Source organism: Bombina bombina, chromosome 4, assembly GCF_027579735.1.
Source record: "Bombina bombina isolate aBomBom1 chromosome 4, aBomBom1.pri, whole genome shotgun sequence".
Classification (NCBI taxonomy): domain Eukaryota; kingdom Metazoa; phylum Chordata; class Amphibia; order Anura; family Bombinatoridae; genus Bombina; species Bombina bombina.
In genome coordinates, this window is record NC_069502.1 from 44,721,679 (window position 1) to 44,743,254 (window position 21,576).

Here is a 21,576-nt window from a genome sequence, read left to right on the forward strand (position 1 = left end):
ACTACCGCTGGTATTACGAGTCTTGCAGATTTAGGGGCACCGCACACTTTTCTGGCCTTACCGCAAAGCAACTTACGCAATTTGCGTATAGACTATTTTCAATGGGACTTCAATAGTGCCCGTATTACGAGCTTGTCCTGGGAGGCAAAAAGTGAGCGGTACACCCTATCCCGCAAGATTTGTACTGTATTTTAAAGTCAGTAGTTATGAGTTTTACTCTACAAAGCTGTAGCATAAAACTCATAACTAAAGTGCTAAAAAGTACACTAACACCCATAAACTACCTATTAACCCCTAAACTGAGGCCCTCCCACATCGCAAACACTATAATAAAAATATAAACCCCTAATCTGCCGCTCCCGACATCGCCACCACTATAATAAACATATTAACCCATAAACCGCCGCATTCCCGCCTCGCAAACATTAGTTAAATATTATTAACCCCTAATCTGTCACTAACATTGCCGCCACCTACCTACATTTATTAACCCCTAATCTGCCGCCCCCAACGTCGCCGCCACTATATTATATTTATTAACCCCTAAACCTAAGTCTAACCCTAACACCCCCTAACTTAAATATACTTATAATAAATCTAAATAAAACCTACAATTACTACTACAATTACCTAAATTATTCCTAGTTAAAACTAAATACTTACCTGTAAAATAAACCCTAAGCTAGCTACAATATAACTAATAGTTACATTGTAGCTAGCTTAGGGTTTATTTTTATTTTACAGGCAAGATTGTATTTATTTTAACTAGGTAGAATAGTTACTAAATAGTTATTAACTATTTAATAACTACCTAGCTAAAATAAATACAAATTTACCTGTAAAATAAAACCTAACCTAAGTTACACTACAATTAAATAAATTCCCTAAATTAAATACAATTAACTAAATTCAATAAAATTAGCTAAATTACAAAAAAACACTAAATTACAGAAAATAAAAAACATATTACAAGATCTTTAAACTAATTACACCTAATCTAATAGCCCTATCAAAATAAAAAAAGCACACCCAAAATAATAAAAACCCCTAGCCTAAACTACTAATAGCCCTTAAAAGGGCCCTTTGCTGGGCATTGCCCTCAAAGAAATCAGCTCTTTTACCTGTAATTTTTTTTTCAAACACCCCCCCCCAACAGTAAAACCCACCACCCACACAACCAACCCCCCAAATAAAACCCTAACTAAAAAAACCTAAGATCCCCATTGCCCTGAAAAGGGCATTTGGATGGGCATTTAGCTTTATTGCTCCCCAAAGCCCTAACCTAAAAATAAAACCCACCCAATACAGCCTTAAAAAAACCTAACACTAACCCCCTGAAGATCCACTTACAGTTTTGAAGATACAACATCCATCCTCAACGAAGCCGGGAGAAGTCCTCATCGAAACGGCAAGAAGTCCTCAACAAAGCCGGGAGAAGTCTTCATCCGGTCCTCCAGACAGGCAGAAGTCTTCATCCAGACGGCATCTTCTATCTTCATCCATCCGGAGCGGGTCCATCATCAAGACATCTGACGCGGAGCATCCTCTTCCAACGACGACTACCCGACGAATGAAGGTACCTTTAAGTGACGTCATCCAAGATGGCGTCCCTTAGATTCCGATTGGCTGATAGAATTCTATCAGCCAATCCGAATTAAGGTTGAAAACATCCTATTGGCTGATGCAATCAGCCAATAGGATTGGACTTTAATCCTATTGGCTGATCCAATCATCCAATAGGATTGAGCTCGCATTCCATTGGCTGATTGGAACAGCCAATAGAATGCAAGCTCAATCCTATTGGCTGATTGGATCAGACAGTAGGATTGAAGTTCAATCCTATTGGCTGATGCAAATTCGGATTGGCTGATAGAATTCTATCAGCCAATCGGAATCTAAGGGACACCATCTTGGATGACGTCACTTAAAGGTACCTTCATTCGTCGGGTAGTCGTCGTTGGAAGAGGATGCTCCGCGTCTCCAGATGTCTTGAAGATGGACCCGCTCCGCGCCGGATGGATGAAGATAGAAGATGCCGTCTGGATGAAGACTTCTTGACGCTTCGATGAGGACTTCTCCCGGCTTCGTTGAGGATGGATGTCGGATCTTCAAAACTGTAAGTGGATCTTCAGGGGGTTAGTGTTAGGATTTTTTAAGGGTGTATTGGGTGGGTTTTATTTTTAGGTTAGGGCTTTGGGCAGCAATAGAGCTAAATACTCTTTTAAGGGCAATGCCCATCCAAATGCCTTTTTCAGGGCAATGGGGAGCTTAGGGTTTTTTAGTTAGGGTTTTATTTGGGGTGTTGGTTGTGTGGGTGGTGGGTTTTACTGCTGGGGGGTTTGTTTGCATTTTTTTTTACAAGTAAAAGAGCTGATTTCTTTGGGGCAATGCCCCGCAAAAGGCCCTTTTAAGGGCTATTGGTAGTTTAGTTTAGGCTAGGGGTTTTTATTATTTTGGGTGGGCTTTTTTTATTTTGATAGGGCTATTAGATTAGGTGTAATTAGTTTACAGATATTGTAATTTGTTTATTTTCTGTAATTTAGTGTTTTTTTGTAATTTAGCTAATTTTATTGAATTTAGTTAATTGTATTTAATTGTAGTGTAGTGTTAGGTGTTAGTGTAACTTAGATTAGGTTTTATTTTACAGGTAAATTTGTCTTTATTTTAGCTAGGTAGTTATTAAATAGTTAATAACCATTTAGTAACTATTCTACCTAGTTAAAATAAATACAAATTTGCCTGTAAAATAAAAATAAAACCTAAGCTAGATACAATGTAACTATTAGTTATATTGTAGCTAGCTTAGGGTTTATTTTACAGGTAAGTATTTAGTTTTAACTAGGAATAATTTAGGTAATAATTGTAGGTTTTATTTAGATTTATTTTAATTATATTTAAGTTAGGGGGTGTTAGGGTTAGACTTAGGTTTAGGGGTTAATAAATATAATATAGTGGCGGCAACGTTGGGGCGGCAGATTAGGGGTTAATAAATGTAGGTAGGTGGCGGCGATGTTAGGGGTGGCAGATTAGGGGTTAATAATATTTAACTAGTTTTTGCAATGAGGGAGTACGGCGGTTTAGGGGTTAATATGTTTATTATAGTGGCGGCGACGTTGGGGGCGGCAGATTAGGGGTTAATAAGTATAATGTAGGTGTCGGCGATGTTGGGGGCAGCAGATTAGGGGTTCATAAGTATAATGTAGGTGGCGGCAATGTCCGGAGCGGAAGATTAGGGGTTAATAAGTGTAAGATTAGGGGTGTTTAGACTCGGGGTTCATGTTAGGGTGTTAGGTGTAAACATAACTTTAGTTTCCCCATAGGAATCAATGGGGCTGCGTTACTGAGATTTACGCTGCTTTTTTGCACGTGTTAGACCTTTTCTCAGCCGGCTTTCCCCATTGATGTCTATGGGGAAATCGTGCACGAGCACGTACAACCATCTCACTGCTGACTTAAGCAGCGCTGGTATTGGTATTTTGCTCTATGCTCACTTGCCTTTTAACGCCGGGTTTATAAAAACCTGTAATACTAGCGTGGTGGAAAGTGAGCGGTGAGAATAAAGTGCAAGTTAGTACCGCACCCCTCATAATGCAAAACTCGTAATCTAGCCGATAGATAATCACTTTATTTACCATTCCCCAGTTTTGCAAAACCAACACTGTTATAGAAATCTATTTTTTACCTCTGTAATTACTTTGTATCTAAGCTTCTGCAGACTTCCTCCTTATCTCAGAATCAATCTTTTGACAGATTTGCATTTTAGGCAATTAGTGCTGACTCTTAAATAACTGCATGTGCATGAGTACAATGTTATCTATATGAAACACATGAACTAATTCCCTCTATCTGTGAAAAAATGTCAAATGCATTCAGATAAGAGGCCGCCTTCGAGGTCTTAGAAATAAGCATATAAGCCTACCTAGGGTTTGCTTTGAACTAAGAATACCAAGAGAACAAAGGAAATTTGATGATAAAAGTAAATTAGAAAGTTGTTTAAAATTACATGCCCTGTCTGAATCATGAACGTTTAATTGGGACTAGACAGTCCCTTTTAAAGACTAAAGATCTAGGGCAATATTACATGTGTGGCGGCGCCCGCAAAAGCCAGTAACGCCGTTTTTTTATGCAGTTTTGGTATCACATATACGGCGCCACAGATAAATGCAGCAAGCCTTACACTGAAAATGTGAGCACTGTAACCCTCGTAACTGCCTGAAAATATTAACTAACACCTAACACATGTGCAATATCTACTTGTCAACCGCCAACCCCACCGCAATAACTAATAAAGTATATTAACCCCTATTCCGCCGTTAACCCACATCGCAATAAATCTAATAAATGTATTAAAGGGACACTGAACCCAAATTTTTTCTTTCGAGATTCAGATAGAGCATGACATTTTAAGCAACTTTCTAATTTACTCCCATTATCAAATTTTCTTTATTCTCTTGGTATCTTTATTTGAAATGCAAGAATGTAAGTTTATATGCCGGCCCATTTTTGGTGAACAACCTGGGTTGTCCTTGCTGATAGGTGGATAAATTCATCGACCAATAAAAAAGTGCTGTCCAGAGTGTCTGAAACAAGAAAAAAAGCTTAGATGCCTTCTTTTTCAACTAAAGATAGCAAGAGAACAAAGAAAAATTTATAATAGGAGTAAATTAGAAAGTTGCTTAAAAATGCATGCTCTATCTGAATCACGAAAGAAACAATTTGTGTTCAGTGTCCCTTTAACCCATAATACGCCATTAACCCACATCGCAATAAAACTATTAACCCCTAATCCGCCATTAACCCACATCACAATAAACCAATAAAACTATTAACCTATAATCTGCCAAACCCACACAACGGAAATAACTTATTAAATTACTAAGCCCCCTAACCTAACACCCCCTAAATTAATCCCAATTACCTAAATTAAAAAATACTAAGTTACAATTAAAATAATAAAGCTAACATTATTTAAAAATAAAAAAATAAATACAATAAAATTAATCTAAGATTACAAAAAATAAAAGTGTAACATTACATAAAATAACAAACCAAATTATCAAAAATAAAAAAATTAAACCTAATCCCTATGAAAATAAAAAAGCCACCCCAAAATAAAAACACCCCCTAATATAAACTAAACTACCAATAGCCCTTAAAAGGGCCTTTTGTAGGGCATTGCCCTAAGTTAAACAGCTCTTTTACCTTAAGAATACTAAGTCCCCCCTCTAAAAGTAAAACCCAACACCCAATAAACCCCCCAAAATAAAAAAAAAACCTAGCACTAAAAATTCCTAAACTACCCATTGCCCCTAAAGGGGCATTTGTATGGGCATTGCCCTTAAAAACAAACAAACCCCCATTTGAACAGCTAATAGGATTTCAGTAGCTCTCATCCTATTGGCTGATTTGAATTTGAAGAATGCCCTTTTAAGGGCAATGCCCATACAAATGCCCCTTTACGGGCAATGGGTAGTTATTATTTTTTTTTTTAGTGTTAGGTTTATTTATTTTGGGGTGTTTGGTGGGTGGTGGGTTTTACTGTTAGGGGGGACTTTTTGAATGCAAAAGAGCTGTTTAACTTAGGGCAATGCCCTACAAAAAGCCCTTTAGATTAGGGGGTATTTTTATTTTTTTGGGGGGGCTTTTTATTTTCATAGGGATTAGGTTTAATTTTTTTATTTTGGATAATTTTAGATTTATTTATTTTAATTTAATCTTAGGTTTATTTTTCTAATTTAATTTTAATTATAATTTAGTATTTTATTTTATGTTATTTGGGGTTAATTTAGTGGGTGTTAGGTTAGGGGACTTAGTAATTAAATTAGTTATTTGCATTGTGGGGGTTTGGCGGATTAGGGGTTAATAGATTTATAAGGTTTGTTGCGATGTGGGTTAATGGCGGATTAAAGGTTAATAGTTTTAATAGGTACTTTGCGATGTGGGTTAATGGCGGATTAGGGGTTAATATATTACGTAGTTTGCGATGTTGGGGTTGGCGGATTTAGAGATTAAAACTTTTACTAGGTAGATCGCGATGTGGGTGAATGGCGGATTAGGGGTTAATAGTATAATAAGGCATATTGTGTTGTGGGGGGTTCGCGGTTAAGGGGTTAATACATTTTATTTTTAGTTGTGATGTGGGGGGATAGCGGATATAGGGGTTTTACGTGTCAGGTTTATTTTTGGGACGCGAGTTAGACTTTTTTTACTGGAGATTTAATTTTTTTTTCTTTTCTTAGGCGCCGGCAATCTCTTAAGTGCCGTAAGTCACTGGCGACTCCAGAAATTTGTATTTACGCACATTTCTGGACATTGCTAGTTTATCCGACTTACGGCACTTTATGAACTGCTGGCGCCATAAATGTGATACCCCGATGTGCAAGGTTAAATTACGGGAGGCGCGGGTTTCAGCAGTTAAGCTGAAGCTTGCGCCGCATATGCAATCTTGCCCAGGGGTTTTACGCGTCGGGCTTATTTTTGGGAGGCGTGTTAGACTTTTACGGGAGATTTTATATATATTTTTTTTTATTTTCTTAGGTGCCGGCAGTTTTTAAAGTGCCGTAAGTCACTTGAGACTCCCGAAATTTGTTTTTACGCACATTTCTGGACATCGCTAGTTTATCCGACTTACTGCACTTTATGAACTGCCAGCGCCGTATATGTGATACCCCGATGTGCAAGGTGAAATTATGGGTCGCGCGTGTTTCAGCAGTTGCGTTGAAGCCTGCGCCATATATGTAATTTTGCCCCTAGGGTGCATAGGTAAGGGACCTCATGTTCAATTTTGTATAACTAATTTTACTTTGTAGAATGTTAGTGCCAATTTTAGAAACCTATTGGTTGAAGTCCAGCCTCTCTGTGGCAGTTGAAAGCTCACAATTGTTTTGATTTAATTGCAGGAAAGCAGTCAAAATAAATGAGTATATTACAATTTTTGTTGTTATTTTCCCTACATATAATTTAAACTTTTTATTTTAGAGATTCATGTCTCTGTAAGTACCTGTGGATATCCGCAAATCTAGCCTTGGATCTTTGTGCTACACAAACTTCTGCTGATATTAAACTCTTATTTATTTTTATATTTTATACCTTTTTGTATTATATTCTTAGCTCAGGTTTAGAGAAAAATGCCATCAAAGGGCTTTAACATAGAGATACATACATAAACATGTCTAAAGATGAGAGAGAGAGAGACTCTCAGATGAGGAAGGGGTGAATGCCCCGAAACGTCACAACATAATAAAGAGTGCTGTGTTATAAATCCAGAGAGTGCATATTTTGTATTGCTCTATTTGACTCAGATACTCAGTAATGTTTAAAAGCAAAACTGGGGGAAGTCAGTTACATTTGGTGCCAAAGGATCAAGCCCAGGACCACATCAAGGTCTCCCCCTTCCTGGGACCCTAAACCAGCACACACAAAATGTATACTTTCAAACAAACGAACTGATCCAGCAGTGCGGATCAGGTCCGACAGACCTCGCTGAATACAGCGAGCAATACGCTTGCCGTATTCAGCATTGCACCAGCAGCTCACAAGAGCTGCTGGTGCAACGCCGCCCCCTGCAGACTCGTGGCCAATAGGCCGCCAGCAGGGGGGTGTCAATCAACCCAATCGTACTCGATCGGGTTGATTTCCGGTGATGTCTGTCCGCCTGCTCAGAGCAGACGGACAGGTTATGGAGCAGCGGTCTTTGTGACCGCTGCTTCATAACTGCTGTTTCTGGCGAGTCTGAAGACTCGCCAGAAACAGGGGCCATCAAGCTCCTTATGGAGCTTGATAACTAGAGGCCTAGGAGTGTATACGTGGTGGTTTTTCTATATTGACAGGAGCTGGTGCGTGTTCAGGTCATGCCCACATGGGGCGGTACCAATATCGACATACAAACAGTGGATCCTGAGCATTTCCTAGGAGTGGACGGTTAGTGATTGGCTGGCCATTTGACAGCCGAGCTAAGCCCACATGTTGTGATTAGGTAGCACAGAGCGGCTACTGGGATTCACGCAGGTTTGCGTAGTGCTTTAATCAAGGATAGAGGGACAGTGATATGAGTAAGATATTTGTGAAGCAGTACCTCTGCATATTTAAACCAATGCAAATGGTGTTTGTTGGGCTCTCTGTCAGCACAGCTAATAGTCATGCCCCCCGGGAGGGGTTAACGTGAGTTACACTCATGAGGGCTTAGAAGAGATGAGGATCGCTCTAATATTATAAGAATAGGGAGATATAGTAGTAAGATGCCTAAAAGAGCATAATGAGCTGCCCCTCACACATGATGATGTGATATAAACAAACGGGTTAGGGGGCGTAACTCTGCATGGTGGTTAATAACAAAACACTTGCACATATGATTGGACATGAGTGAGGGGTGTGTGGCCTTGCTAAGGTGGCGATTGGTTAAGCGGATCTTTGGGAAGGCTCTATCTGAGAAGGGGAGCCGATTGTGCTTTATTTATGTAATTTTCGTCTTATATTTGTTTAAACTCTATTTTGTTTAGATCACCCAGAAGCCATGGGATAGATGTATTTATACACATTAATAGATTGCCAGTAGGCATTTTTGAAGCAAGTTAACACAGATATTTAGGATATGTTTACATAGTATAAGAACACTGTTTTATTTATCACTTGGTTTTGGCACCTGGACAGCCATGATTGGCTTGATTGTGGGGGAGGGTATACAGGCTTATAAAAGTTTGTCATTTGCAAGGATTGTTTGTCAGAAGAAGGGACTGTGTTTTGTCCTGAAATGTCACTTAAATAAATAATATTCACTATATTCTGATGGCTGAAGACCAGTGAGTGCTTATTTACTGAGTGTGTGTATATATATATATATATATATATATATATATATATGTATATATATATTGTGTGTATATGTATGTGTTTATGTATTTATATATATATATATATATATATATATATATGTATGTGTTTATGTATTTATATGTATTTAGACATGTATACACATATAAAAACATAAATACATATGTACACACATATAGAGATGTATTGGAGCCCTTTGCCGTTAAAGTGATGGTAAACTTTGTTTAAAAGCTACGCTGTGTGTTAACTATCTTTCCAAATTAATGGCACTTTCATACATAAGTTCAATGTAATATGTGTGCATTAAAAAAATAATATATCACAAACTGTTAGAATCGTTCTGCTGTTCCTGCACCCGTCTATTTTCTTAGACTTTTTTTTTTTTTTTAGTCACTTTCTTCAATCTTCCAATCAGAACCCAGGGCAGATTTTGAATACGCATCAAATATCTAGTGCATGCGCTATACGAGTAAGGGGTGTGTGTGTGTTTCTTCCAAGGACACCAGCTGGTCCAGGTTCTGATTGGAAGATTGAAGAAAGTGACTAAATAAAAAAGTCTAGGAAAATAGACGGGCGGAGGAACAGCAGCACGATTCTAAAAGTTTGTGATAAAGAACATTGGAATAATATTCATTATTTCATGTCTGGTTAGTGCTAATGAGAATATGTGATGGTGTTTGCGCGAAAATACTGTTAGGATTTTTTTCCACTTTTTTTTTCTCTCAATTGACTTCTATGGGGGAATATTTGAACCCGTACGTGATATAGTAAGTTCGGATTTTTGCTACTTTGATACTTTCAACTCATAAGAGTGCAACCCGACTAGTGGAAAAATCTTTATTCTAGCGGAGTTATCACTCTAGTGGAAGCACAACATACTGCTCCACTTGTAATCTAGCCCCGAATCGATCCCTTCTGTTTCATAAAGTCCTCTTTCATGGGTTCTGCTACCTCTGCATTTGTCCATTTTAAATATTCCCCAGCTTTTTTCTTCTTCTCAGTGGGGGTGGGAAGTATGGCTTCTGATTGGCTGAACACCTGATGACACTGTATTGAGGTGGGTACAAAGTTTTCTGGATGTATGGCAATGAGATATAAAAAAACAGACTATTTTGACAGTATTGTCATTGGCCAAAGCTGTCATTCCTAAAGTTGTCTCAGGCATACTTCAGCAGTATGCTCTAGTCTAGGCAGTGAAGTCGCTGTTTCTCTAACTGGATCTGTCATATTCCTGTTACACACTTAAATTGTTCCACTGAGTTTTTCTTTCCATTTGTAATTTCTTTTTTTTTTTTTTTAAGACAATAAAATGTTACAATGAGAAAAACAATGTAATATAAATATACAAGCACACTGTATAGCCAAAAATATGTGTACACCTGAGCACGACATCTATATGAGTTTGTTAAACATACCGTTCCAATACTATGTGCATTAATATGGAGTTAGCTCCCCTTTTGCGGCTATAAGAGCCACCACTCTTTCAAAAAGATTTGTCAGTGTATCTTTGAGACTTTGTTCCCATTTAGCTAAAAGAACATTTGTGAGATCAGACACTGATGTTGAACAAGAAAATCTGGCTCACAAATAGCAGTTGAGATCAAGGTTCTCTGAAGGCCACCTGTTCCTCCACACCAAACTCATCAAACCATGTCTTCATGGCCCTTGCTTTGTGCACAGGGGCACAGTCTTGCTGGAGCAGGAAAGGGCCTTACCCACAAAGTTGGAAGCACCCAATTGTTTAAAATGTCTTTGTATCCTGTAGCATTGAAATGACCTTTCACTGGAACTAAGGGACCTAGCCCAAACCACAAAAATCAGCAACAGACCATTATCCCTCCAAGGCATTCTGGTAGGTAGCATTATCCTGGCATCTGTCACACCCAGATTCTTTTATCAGACTTTTACACTGCTTCAGGGTCCAGTGCCAGTGTGCTTTACACCACTCCTGCCAATCCTTGTCATTGCTGCATTACAGCTGCTTAGCCATGGAAACCCATTTTATAACACTCCCAACATTTTGGAACTCTGTAGTGGTTGATGCAACAGATGATTTTTATGATGATTTTATCTTTGGCACCTGAATTCCCGTTCTGTCAGTTTAAGTGGCTTATTGCTTTGTGGCTAGGCCGTTGTCGCTTCTAGATACTTCTACATCACAGTAATAGCACTTGCAGTTGGCCTGGGCAGATCTAGTAAGGCAAAAAAATTACAAACTGACTTGTGGCATCATATGACATTATGCTTGAATAATAATTTACATTATACAACTGGCATTTTAATGTAAGATTTGGGTTTTGTTGATATGGTCTGTCAGAAATTTATTTTTGTATTTGGTTTATTAGTCTTCCTCTCTTCTTACGGTCTTCACCGGTAAATTCTACTCAATGGAGACAAGATAAGTTGAAATTGACAGAAACTTATTCTGATTTTCATGTCTTGGCTCCACTTTCAATGTAGGTGTCTCCTGATACCTGTTCTATGTTGTCCTTAGACTTTTAAGCTAAACTGTAGAGGGATGAGGGTTGGTTCCTACTGAAAGAGGAATAGGCAGAGTTTTGAGGTTCTGGGTTTCCTGGTTTAATCCCTCTTAAATGAACTTTATGTGTCATCATGAGTGCTGGCGAATGCCACATTGGGACTAAATGCAAGATATGTAAATCACAATTTATTTGATTACATTTCCACTTTTTCATTAATATATTTACATTTAAACAAACAGAATGTTAAAATGATGGTACATTTCAGGTGGAAAGAATGTTGCAATGAAAAATATTAGTGTACAAGCAAAACCACATGATATTATATTATGTTGATGGTAACAATAATGTGGTTAACACTCAGCTTGTGCAAATAAAGATGTTTTACTGATATATTTGCCAACTACAACTCCATTCCTCTACCTGCAAACATCTTGTCTTTCTTCTAATAAACTCTTCCTACTTATTACCTCATGCTGTCTGTCTGGAACTCTCACTCACTCCCTTCAAATGTAAAATTCTATAAACCATTGTTTAAAACTTAAAGTAGAAAGTACTTAATACATAGATGAGCAAGGGGAAGTAAAGTAGGATATTGATACCCAAGACAGATGTTGGTAGATTTGTTGTGGGAGATATGGAGGTTGTAGAAAACCTAAATAATTCTGCTTTGTTTTGTTGCAGTTTGGAAACTTTCATCTAATGCAACTGATACAAATGGTAAGGCTAACCCTTCTCCTCATCCAACTGATTAATATTGATTTGATCTTTGCTAGCTGCACCAATAGATTATTTTTTTTAAACTTTATAACAAACATGGTCCAACTAAAGCAAATAACTCCTATGTATTAGCTGAAAAATTGTATCTACACACTATGATCAGTGGATTGCTTATCTAGTGCCACTATATAAAGGGGATCAGGGGTCAACGTCTGGTAAACACTGGCCTGTAAGTTTAACGTGACACTGTAGTCAGAAAACAAAGTACAATATTTGTCACTTTAAATGTACAGGCCAGGGTTTAGCAGACGTTAACCCCTGATTCCCTATCATATTGCCTTATATCTGCTAAAGTAAGACAAAAAACAACTGTTCTATGGTGCACATAATATACTGTGCACAACTACTGCTGCCACTGCCTGTGGTGCCTGGTAGATGAGTAGGTTGCTCTATAGATGTAATATAGCTGGTCAGGGAGCGTAGGAAAATAGTGAGCTGTGTGGAGAAGAAGAAGAAATACTGTAGTATCATACAGTTCATAACAGGAAATTATATCACAGGCAAATTCACTTTCCATTTTTACAACTTTAGCTGCAATATTTTTAAATACATATTGAGCAAGATTACAAGTGGTGCGGTATAGCCGTAGCATACACACGAACGCGAAATGGGGCAGTACGGCTATTTCTATAGCGCAGCCATTATAAGTTACAAAAAAGCATTCTTTTGTTGTGCGTTATGGTGGTGTAAGCCCCATACCGCACCAAAAAAAAAAGTTTCGACTTGGCTTTCTTGTGCACATTTTCTCCCATAGAGATCAATGGAGAAAAAGTGTTGGAAAAAAACCCTGCAATTGCGAAATGGTGATCGCATTAACGCCTTCCCCATTGAAGTCTATGGAGAAAAGAAAGTTGTTTAAAAACTTAATGCCCTAACATAATCCCTTAGTATAATAACCCCTAATCAGCCATCCCCCCACATCGCCAACACTAAATACAGCTATTAACCCCTAATCCGCTGTCTCCCCATATCACCACTACTACTATTCCTATTTTCAGCCAATCGGAATGCAAGGTACCCCAATATAAAACGGTATTTTGTTCTGCAGATCATGTCAGGCTTATTTGGTTGATACTTTGATCCTGTAACAAGTGATCTACCAGAGTAAACCAGTAAATGTAGTTTACCTATATGATAGCAGAACAGCTGGCAATGGGGTGGATCACTTATGAAATGATTCCTCTAATTCTCACAGACTTTAACAGTGAATTGTAGAATTTACATAATTGAGCGAGAGGAAGTAAAGAAGGATATTTAGACTTAAGGCAGATGTTGGTAGATTTGTTGTGGGAGATATGGATGTATTAGAAAACCTAAATAATTCTCTTTTGTTTGTTGCAGTTGTGAATAATTCACCTAATGGGACAAATATAAAAGGTAAGGTTAACCCTTCTCTTCAAAAAACAAATAAACAGGAGCACCAGTTCCAAAATCCATAAAATCTTCAATGCTTTATTGTAAAAATCTTTAAAACATCCAAAGCACACAGTGGATACAAATAATGGAGGGGTCAGCAAACACAGCTGATGCGTTTCGGCTTAAAGCCGTAGTCAAAAGCTGTTAACCATTTAAAACAACTCACTTCATTTAAAGGTATAGACCTCCTCCTATTGGTCAATACAAAATTCAATTCATTTAAAGTATATTATTATTACATGTTATTTCTATAGACCTATACAAGCCCTATCTCTAGATATCTAATTGCATAGCTATAAAGGACTGCTCCTTACTTAGTAATAGTGCAAAAATATATTTAAACAGAGAGATAAAGAAAAATAATAAGAAATCAAAACCAATGACCTGGAGTGAACAATATTCTTAAGAAAGGAGTGAACACTGTTACCTTATAACATAGCATTTAAATATAAATTGGATGATCAAGTCACATTTTTTTCCTATATTTCTAGTATAAATAATAATACTACTATTATATGCTAGATCAGGTTAATTGCCATTCAGTGCAGCCCATTGAGTATACTTTATATATGTGCAATATTTGGAAACTAAATCATCCATATGAGCTTGCCTAGCTGTCAATCTATACATATATACATATATTGGAGGGTTAACCTTGATACAGAATGTAGGCCATACACAATGAAGATACAGTTGGAATTTGTTTGAATTTGGTATTGTATGTAAATTGGATATTGTAGATGCCTTAATTCTCATGTTACTTTCACCAAAAATTGATCAGGTTATAATCCGAGTTCAGACTTTTTGGCCATCTAGTTTGCAATTTAAATATCCAAAATACCTCCTGTTTGGCCAGTAATCTTTCTCTATCTCCACCCCTAGGGGAGACACGACCGTCTCAATAGCTTTCCATTTGAATGTGTCTGCACTTTTATTTTGTGTCTGCACTTTTATTTTGTGTATGTGTGAAGTGTTGAACTAGCGTTGTGCTGGCTGAACCTATTCTGATACTAGACAAATGTTCCCTAATTCTGGATCTGACCTCACGCGTGGTGAGTCCTACATATTGTTTGTCACATTCAGAACAGGTTATCAGATAGACGACAAAAGTGGATCTACAATTTAGACACAATTTTTTTTTTTTTTGGTAGATTTGTCCAGTGGAGGAGGATTTAAACCACTCTCCTATTTCATCCTTCTCACAGGCTACACAATTACTGTAATGCTATTTGTACATGCCTTTTGAAGTTAACCAGGAAGATTCTTGTGGCTTAGTGGACTGTAGTTTAGTGCGGGCAACCTTGTTCCCTATTGTCTAATTACATTTGTAGGCAAATCTGCAACCTTTTAATGTAAGGTCAGCTAGGTCATCATCCGCTTTAAGGATCGAAAAATGTTGTTTGATTATATTACAAATTTGATTATATTGTTCAGAGTAGTTGGTTATGAATAACAGGTTATTCCCCCAAAACTTGTTTGATGACTGATTATCTGTTGCCTGTTTTTTAGGATGTAAGAGGTCCTGTCTATTCATCTCTGTTGTAACCGTTTTGTTTTTTTTTGTTTTTTTTTTAAGTTTCAAAAGTTTCTGTATTTGTTGTCAAACAAAATATTAACAAAACATTTCATGCTCGAACGCAACACATAATCAGTACGTTCAACTAATTCCAGTATTGAGTTCAAAGTAAAGTAGATTACACATCTGTAGGCACCCAACAACATCAGAGTCTCGGGTGTTATATCTGTCCTTTTGGGAGTCCATGATAGGGTGTTCTTGAGTTGCAATCCTGCAAAATTACCCACCTCCATCACTTGTATACCATTAGACATTGTCTCTCATAAATGCATAATGTCTGTATGTTCTGCGTGTTGTAAAGGATTGTGTGCCTTTATGTACTTGTGGTTCGGATGCCTATGCATCGTGTGTTGGGAGTGTACTGCTTCCACATGTCTACCATTAGTTCATGGGTCCCTATGGTGCCTGATCTTAGGTGGTGATATCTTTCTAACTGCAATAGATTTTCTACTTGTGCCCTCCATTCCTACACTGTGGGCATTGTATTTGTTTTCCAGTATTTTGGGATTAAGGTTTTAGCACCATTGATCAACAATATCAGAAGTGTTTTTGCTATATCGTTATTGAGCTTGGGAATTGACATAAAGAAGAGAATTAGGGTCATTGGGTAGTTGCTTCCCTGTTATATCTGACATTTTGTTTAAGTACTTCCACCCAAAATGTATCTAGTTTGTTGCATCTCCACCATATGTGTATGGGATTCCCCACTTCTCCGCACCCTCTCCAACACATATTGCTCGCCGTCTTATAAATCTTGTGTAGCCTGCTGGGAGTGAGGTACCACCTTGTAAAGAATTTGTAATTTGTCTCTAAAACCCTTGTGGATATTGAAGATTTTTTCGTGGCTAGGAAGGCTCTGTGCCAATCCTTAGGGGCTATATTGGTTCCCAGCTCTGTTTCCCAAGCTCTAGTGTATGTTGGGAGCTGTTGTTCATCTTCTGATATTAGTAGTTTGTATAATATGGATATTGCATGTCTAGGAGTATTGTCCTGGTGACACAAATTCTCAAAAGGAGTTAACCGTCTAGTTAATTGCCGCTTGCATATATGAGTACCAGTTCATGTTTATGTCAGGGTGATTTTCCTTAATGTCCGCTAATGTCCTGAGTTTTCTATCCTGGTAAAATATTGCTATTCTGTTTTTGATGTGGCTTCCGGACTGTGTGTCTTTATAGTTCCAAGGTAGTATGGTGTTGTTACAAATGGGTGTCATTGGGGAGAATGCACTAGATATATTTGTGGAAATGTTTGTCAATTTGTCCCAGGTTGCGAAAAATGTGTTTATTAGAAATCCATGCTGCTATTCCGGCCTTACTTAGTCCTAGTGTATGTCAAGTTTGGCCCATTGTTTTTGTGTGTTATTTATACACCAATCTATCAGCTTGTGTAATGTTATAGCTATTTTATATGTGTGTACGTTGGGTACTCCCAGCCGCCCTCTTTCTCTAGGCAAGTACATTGTCTGCTTCACAATTCGTGGTTTGATTCCCTGCTATATAAATTGTTCCATTAGTGACTGTATCCAGTTTAGGTAGTGAAGTGGTAAGTGTATTGGGGTTGTCTGTAAAAGGTATAATATTCTAGGGAGGATATTTATCTTTATTACATTTATTCTACCTATCCATGAGATAGATTTGTTCTTCCAACTAGAAAGATCTGCCACCAGATTTTCGTCACATTTTTTATAGTTGGCTGAAATACGACTTTTGGATCTGGTGCAAGATATATGCCTAAATACTTAAGTTTCAAGTTTTGTCTATTTAAGGGGCAATCCGATATTAGCTGGTTTAGTGTCGCTAAAAAATGCTTTTTCGGCATCTGTGGAGACTATTACCGCTGGTATTTTATTAGTTTTGACATAAGATATGATTTGAAGGGCTTTTAATGTATTGTCCCGCGCCTCTCTTCCCGGACCAAATCCCACCTGGTCTGTGTTAATCAGTTTGGGTAAGTATTGATTAATTCTATTTGCTAGAATTTTGGCAAAGATTTTCATGTCCGAGTTCAGGAGTGAGATTGGGCGAAAATGTTCGGGCCTGTCCGGTTGCTTTCCGGTTTCGGTAGTACGGGTTATATGGGCTTCTAGCATGTTCTCCGTAAAGCCTTTTGTATGTGTGAACAAGTTGAACAAGTTTGCTAAGAGTGTTACTAGGTGTCTATGTACTTCATACTGAATCTGTCCAGTCCCAGGCTCTTCTCGCTCGGCATAGACTGTATTGGTTTTTTAATTTAATCTATTGTGATATGGGAGTCTAAGTTGTCTGCTTCCTCCTTCTCTAATGTGGGGAGGTCTAGGTCTGCTAAATATGCCTCTATAGAGTGTGAAGCGGCTGTATCCTGTATGTTATAAAGTGTTGTGTAGTATTGCCGAAATACCTCTGCTATATTCTTGCTGTCCCTATGTGTGCTTCCTTGCGCATCCGAGATGGAGTGTACATATATATTAAGCTGCCGTCTCCTAAGAGCCTTTGCTAATGAGGCACCCGCCTTATCCTGTACGTCAAAATATTTCTGTTTTAGTAGTGCAGATTTAAGTTGGTATTCTTTTGTGAGATTTTTTTTAGAGATTGCCTAATTTTTGTTAGTGAGCTTAATATAGTGGCGGACTGTGGGTCTTGTTTGTGTTGCTTCTCCCTGCATCCAATATTGTCTTTTCTCCCTCTTTTCCCTAGCATTGTGTGCTATAAACTCCCCTCTCACTACACACTTGCGGGCTTCCCATATAGTGGATGGAGCTGTCTCCTCTTTGTTGATTTCCTTGAAATAATTTCCCAATGTTTTTTCTACTGCCCCATTAATTAGTGTGTGTTCTAGCATGTATTCGTCTAGTCTCCAAATATACGGTCTGTGTGGCATCTCTGGCCACTCAACCGCGCATTGCAGGGGTGCATGGTCTGACCATGGGATCTGTAGAATCTTGGCGTCTGTAATCATAGATAGTCCTGTTTGATCTGTAAGGATGTGATCTATTCTCGTGAATGTGTTGTGCAGATCTGAGTAGAATGTGTAATCTTTGGTGTTAGGGTTGATTGTTCTCCATATATCATGACGTCTCATCAGTTGGATATAAGTATTTACTGTCTTAATCACTTTTCTGGGTGTACTGGAGGTCCCAGTTGAGGTATCAACAGTAGGGTGTAGCAGCAGGTTAAAGTCCCCACCAATAAATATTGTTTATTTAGCGTGTACTAGTAGTGACTGGAATATAGTTCTAAAGGTATAGGTGTGGATCTTTGTTTGGTAAGTATATATTTGTGAATGTCACTGGCTTATTAAATACGAGACGCACTATGATTAAGTATCTCCCATTTTTGTCTCTTTCTATGTATGTGGCCTGAAATTGTAAGGAATTTTAGAGCAGAATACCCACTCCCCCTTTTTTGGAAATGTCTGAGGCCAAGTAAGCGGTTCTTTATTTATGACTTTAATTTTGGTTCTCTACCTTTCTTAAAGTGTGTTTCCTGAAGACCATAGATCTCTTTTCTGGACTATTTAATCCCTTCACATTTACTGTGGTAACAGTAAGCGCATGTGTGTTAGGTGCCATCCTACGTGGTATTACTGGTTAAGGTGATGTACGTAATGGTTGGTGGTAAATGTGTATGTGAATCACAAAGCAACAAACTAGAGATGCCAACAATTTACAAAGTACTGTAGTGTTTCAATCAAAATTAAGAAAAGTGCTAACAATATTGAAATGTGAATCTCCTGAGTTTCTTAATAACAACTATGACTTGTCTAAGTCGGTAAAGATAGAAAGTCTTATCACTATATTTATATAGCTAACAGTAGACAAATACAATTTCAGTAACAATAAATGCTATTATAAGGGTAGTATCCCCACCCCCAGACCTATATTAAAGTTACTGTAAGAATAAAACATCATACGACCTTTAGCCTTTTCGTGACGGTTAGAAAATCAGTCCTGCTTGTCTTCTATACAGGATTATTTGTCTATAGGGTCCGTTTCATGAGAGTCTGATGGGGCATAAGGCCTCGTGTTCCCCTTCTGCAAGGCTCTCAGTCTGTTGCTTGCTGGTCGTTTTTCCATCATGTTGTGCTGTCTTTCCTCTGGATCTGGTATGTTAATTTATAACGCCTCATTAAAATTAGGTAGATCATCCAGGCATTTGAATATAGCAGTGGTGCCCCCTTTGGTTGCTATGATGCTTACTGGGAAGCCCCACCTATATGGTATGTACTGGTCCCTGAGGACTGATGTAATAAAGTGTAGGTCTCTCCTCTTCTGCAATGTTGTGGGGCCTAAAGGGACAGTCTAATCCAAAATAAACTTTCATGATTCAGATAGAGAATGTCATTTTAAATAATTTTCCAATTTACTTTTATCACCAATTTTGCTTTTTCTCTTGGTATTCTTAGTTGAAAGCTAAACCTAGGAGGTTCATATGCAAATTTCTAAACCCTTGAAGGCTCCTCTTCTCTCAGGGCATTTTTACAGTTTTTCACCACTAGAGGGTGTTAGTTCATGTGTGTCATATAGATAACACTGCGCTCATGCACGTGGAGCCAGCTCTGATTGGTTAAAATGGATGTCTGTCAAAAGAACTGAAATAAGGGGGCAGTTTGCAGAGGTTTAGATACAAGGTAATCGCAGAGGTAAAAAGTGTATTTATATAACTGTGTTGGGTATGCAAAACTAGGGAATGGGTAATAAAGGGATTATCTATCTTTTTAAACAATAACAATTCTGGTGTAGACTGTCCCTTTAAGTCTGCAAAAACCTGTATGTGATTGCCAGCATGTGTAATCTTCCGTTTTTGCCTTGCATGGCGAAGAATTTCCTCTTTATCCTTATAGTTGAGCAGTTTTAAAATTATGTCTCTGGGAGGGGCCTTCGGTGGTAGCTTTGCTCTTAGCGCTCTATGGGCCCTTTCCATTTTTATGTCTGGGGAGCTATTAGCACCTTTAATTGTTCAGAACAGGTCTTGCAAGCAGCCTTCAATTGCAGATGGTTGTACTGACTCAGGGACACCGCATATACAAAATTATTACGCCTGCCCCTGTTGTCTAGGTCCTCAACTTTTTCCAATAAATGGTGTATTGTTTCTTGCTGGTCGTATACCATTTTTGAGATACAGTGGAGCAAAAAAGTATTTAGTCAACCACTAATTGTGCAAGTTCTCCCACTTAAGAAGATGAGAGAGGCCTGTAATTTTCATCATAGGTATACCTCAACTATGAGAGACAAAATGTGGAAACAAATCCAGACAATCACATTGTCTGATTTTGAAAGAATTTATTTGCATATTATGGTGGAAAATAAGTATTTGGTCACCTACAAACAAGTAAGATTTCTGGCTCTCACAGACCTGTATCTTCTTCTTTAAGAGGCTCCTCTGTCCTCCACTCATTACCTGTCCACAACCTCAAACAGTCACACTCCAAACTCCACTATGGTGAAGACCAAAGAGCTGTCGAGGGGCACCAGAAACAAAATTGTAGACCTGCACCAGGCTGGGAAGACTGAATCTGCAATAGGCAAGCAGCTTGGTGTGAAGAAATCAATTGTGGGAGCAATAATTAGAAAATGGAAGACATACAAGACCACTGATAATCTCCCTCGATCTGGGGCTCCACGCAAGATCTCACCCCGTGGGGTCAAAATGATCACAAGAACGGTGAGCAAACATCCCAGAACCACACGGGGGACCTAGTGAATGATCTGCAGAGAGCTGGGACCAACGTAACAAAGGCTACCATCAATCAGTAACACACTACGCCGCCAGGGACTCAGATCCTGCAGTGCCAGACGTGTCCCCCTGCTTAAGCCAGTACATGTCCGGGCCCATCTGAAGTATGCTAGAGAGCATTTGGATGATCCAGAAGCGGATTGGGAGAATGTCATATGGTCAGATGAAACCAAAGTAGAACTGTTTGGTAGAAACACAACTCGTCGTGTTTGGAGGAGAGAGAATGCTGAGTTGCAACCAAAGAACACCATATCTACTGTGAAGCATGGGGGTGGCAAGCATGGTGCTGTTTCTCTGCAAAGGGAACAGGACGACTGATCCGTGTACATGAAAGAATGAATGGGGCCATGTATCATGAGATTTTTAGTGCAAACCTCCTTCCATCAGCAAGGGCATTGAAGATGAAACGTAGCTGGGTCTTTCAGCATGACAATGATCCCAAACACACCACCCTGGCAACGAAGGAGTAGCTTCGTAAGAAGCATTTCAAGGTCCTGGAGTGGCCTAGCCAGTCTCCAGATCTCAACCCCATAGAAAACCTTTGGAGGGAGTTGAAAGTCTGTGTTGCCCAGCGACAGCCCCAAAACATCACTGCTCTAGAGGAGATCTGCATGCAGGAATGGGCAAACATACCAGCAACAGTTTGTGACAACCTTGTGAAGACTTACAGAAAACGTTTGACCTCTGTCATTGCCAACAAAGGATATATAACAAAGTATTGATGAACTTTTGATATTGACCAAATACTTATTTTCCACCATAATATACAAATAAATTCTTTCCA

At 38.5% G+C, this 21,576-nt stretch overlaps 1 protein-coding gene across 2 annotated transcripts in view; it reads left to right on the forward strand.

Moving 5' to 3' along the window:
* LOC128655882 (uncharacterized) overlaps positions 1–21,576 on the forward strand; it is a 169,430-nt gene that overhangs the window by 30,205 nt on the left and 117,649 nt on the right. For both annotated transcript variants that reach the window (XM_053709470.1, XM_053709471.1), the window contains exons 4-5: positions 11,994–12,029; positions 13,431–13,466. In XM_053709470.1, coding sequence (XP_053565445.1) covers positions 11,994–12,029; positions 13,431–13,466 — 72 coding nt within the window. The remainder of the gene's footprint in view (positions 1–11,993; positions 12,030–13,430; positions 13,467–21,576) is intronic.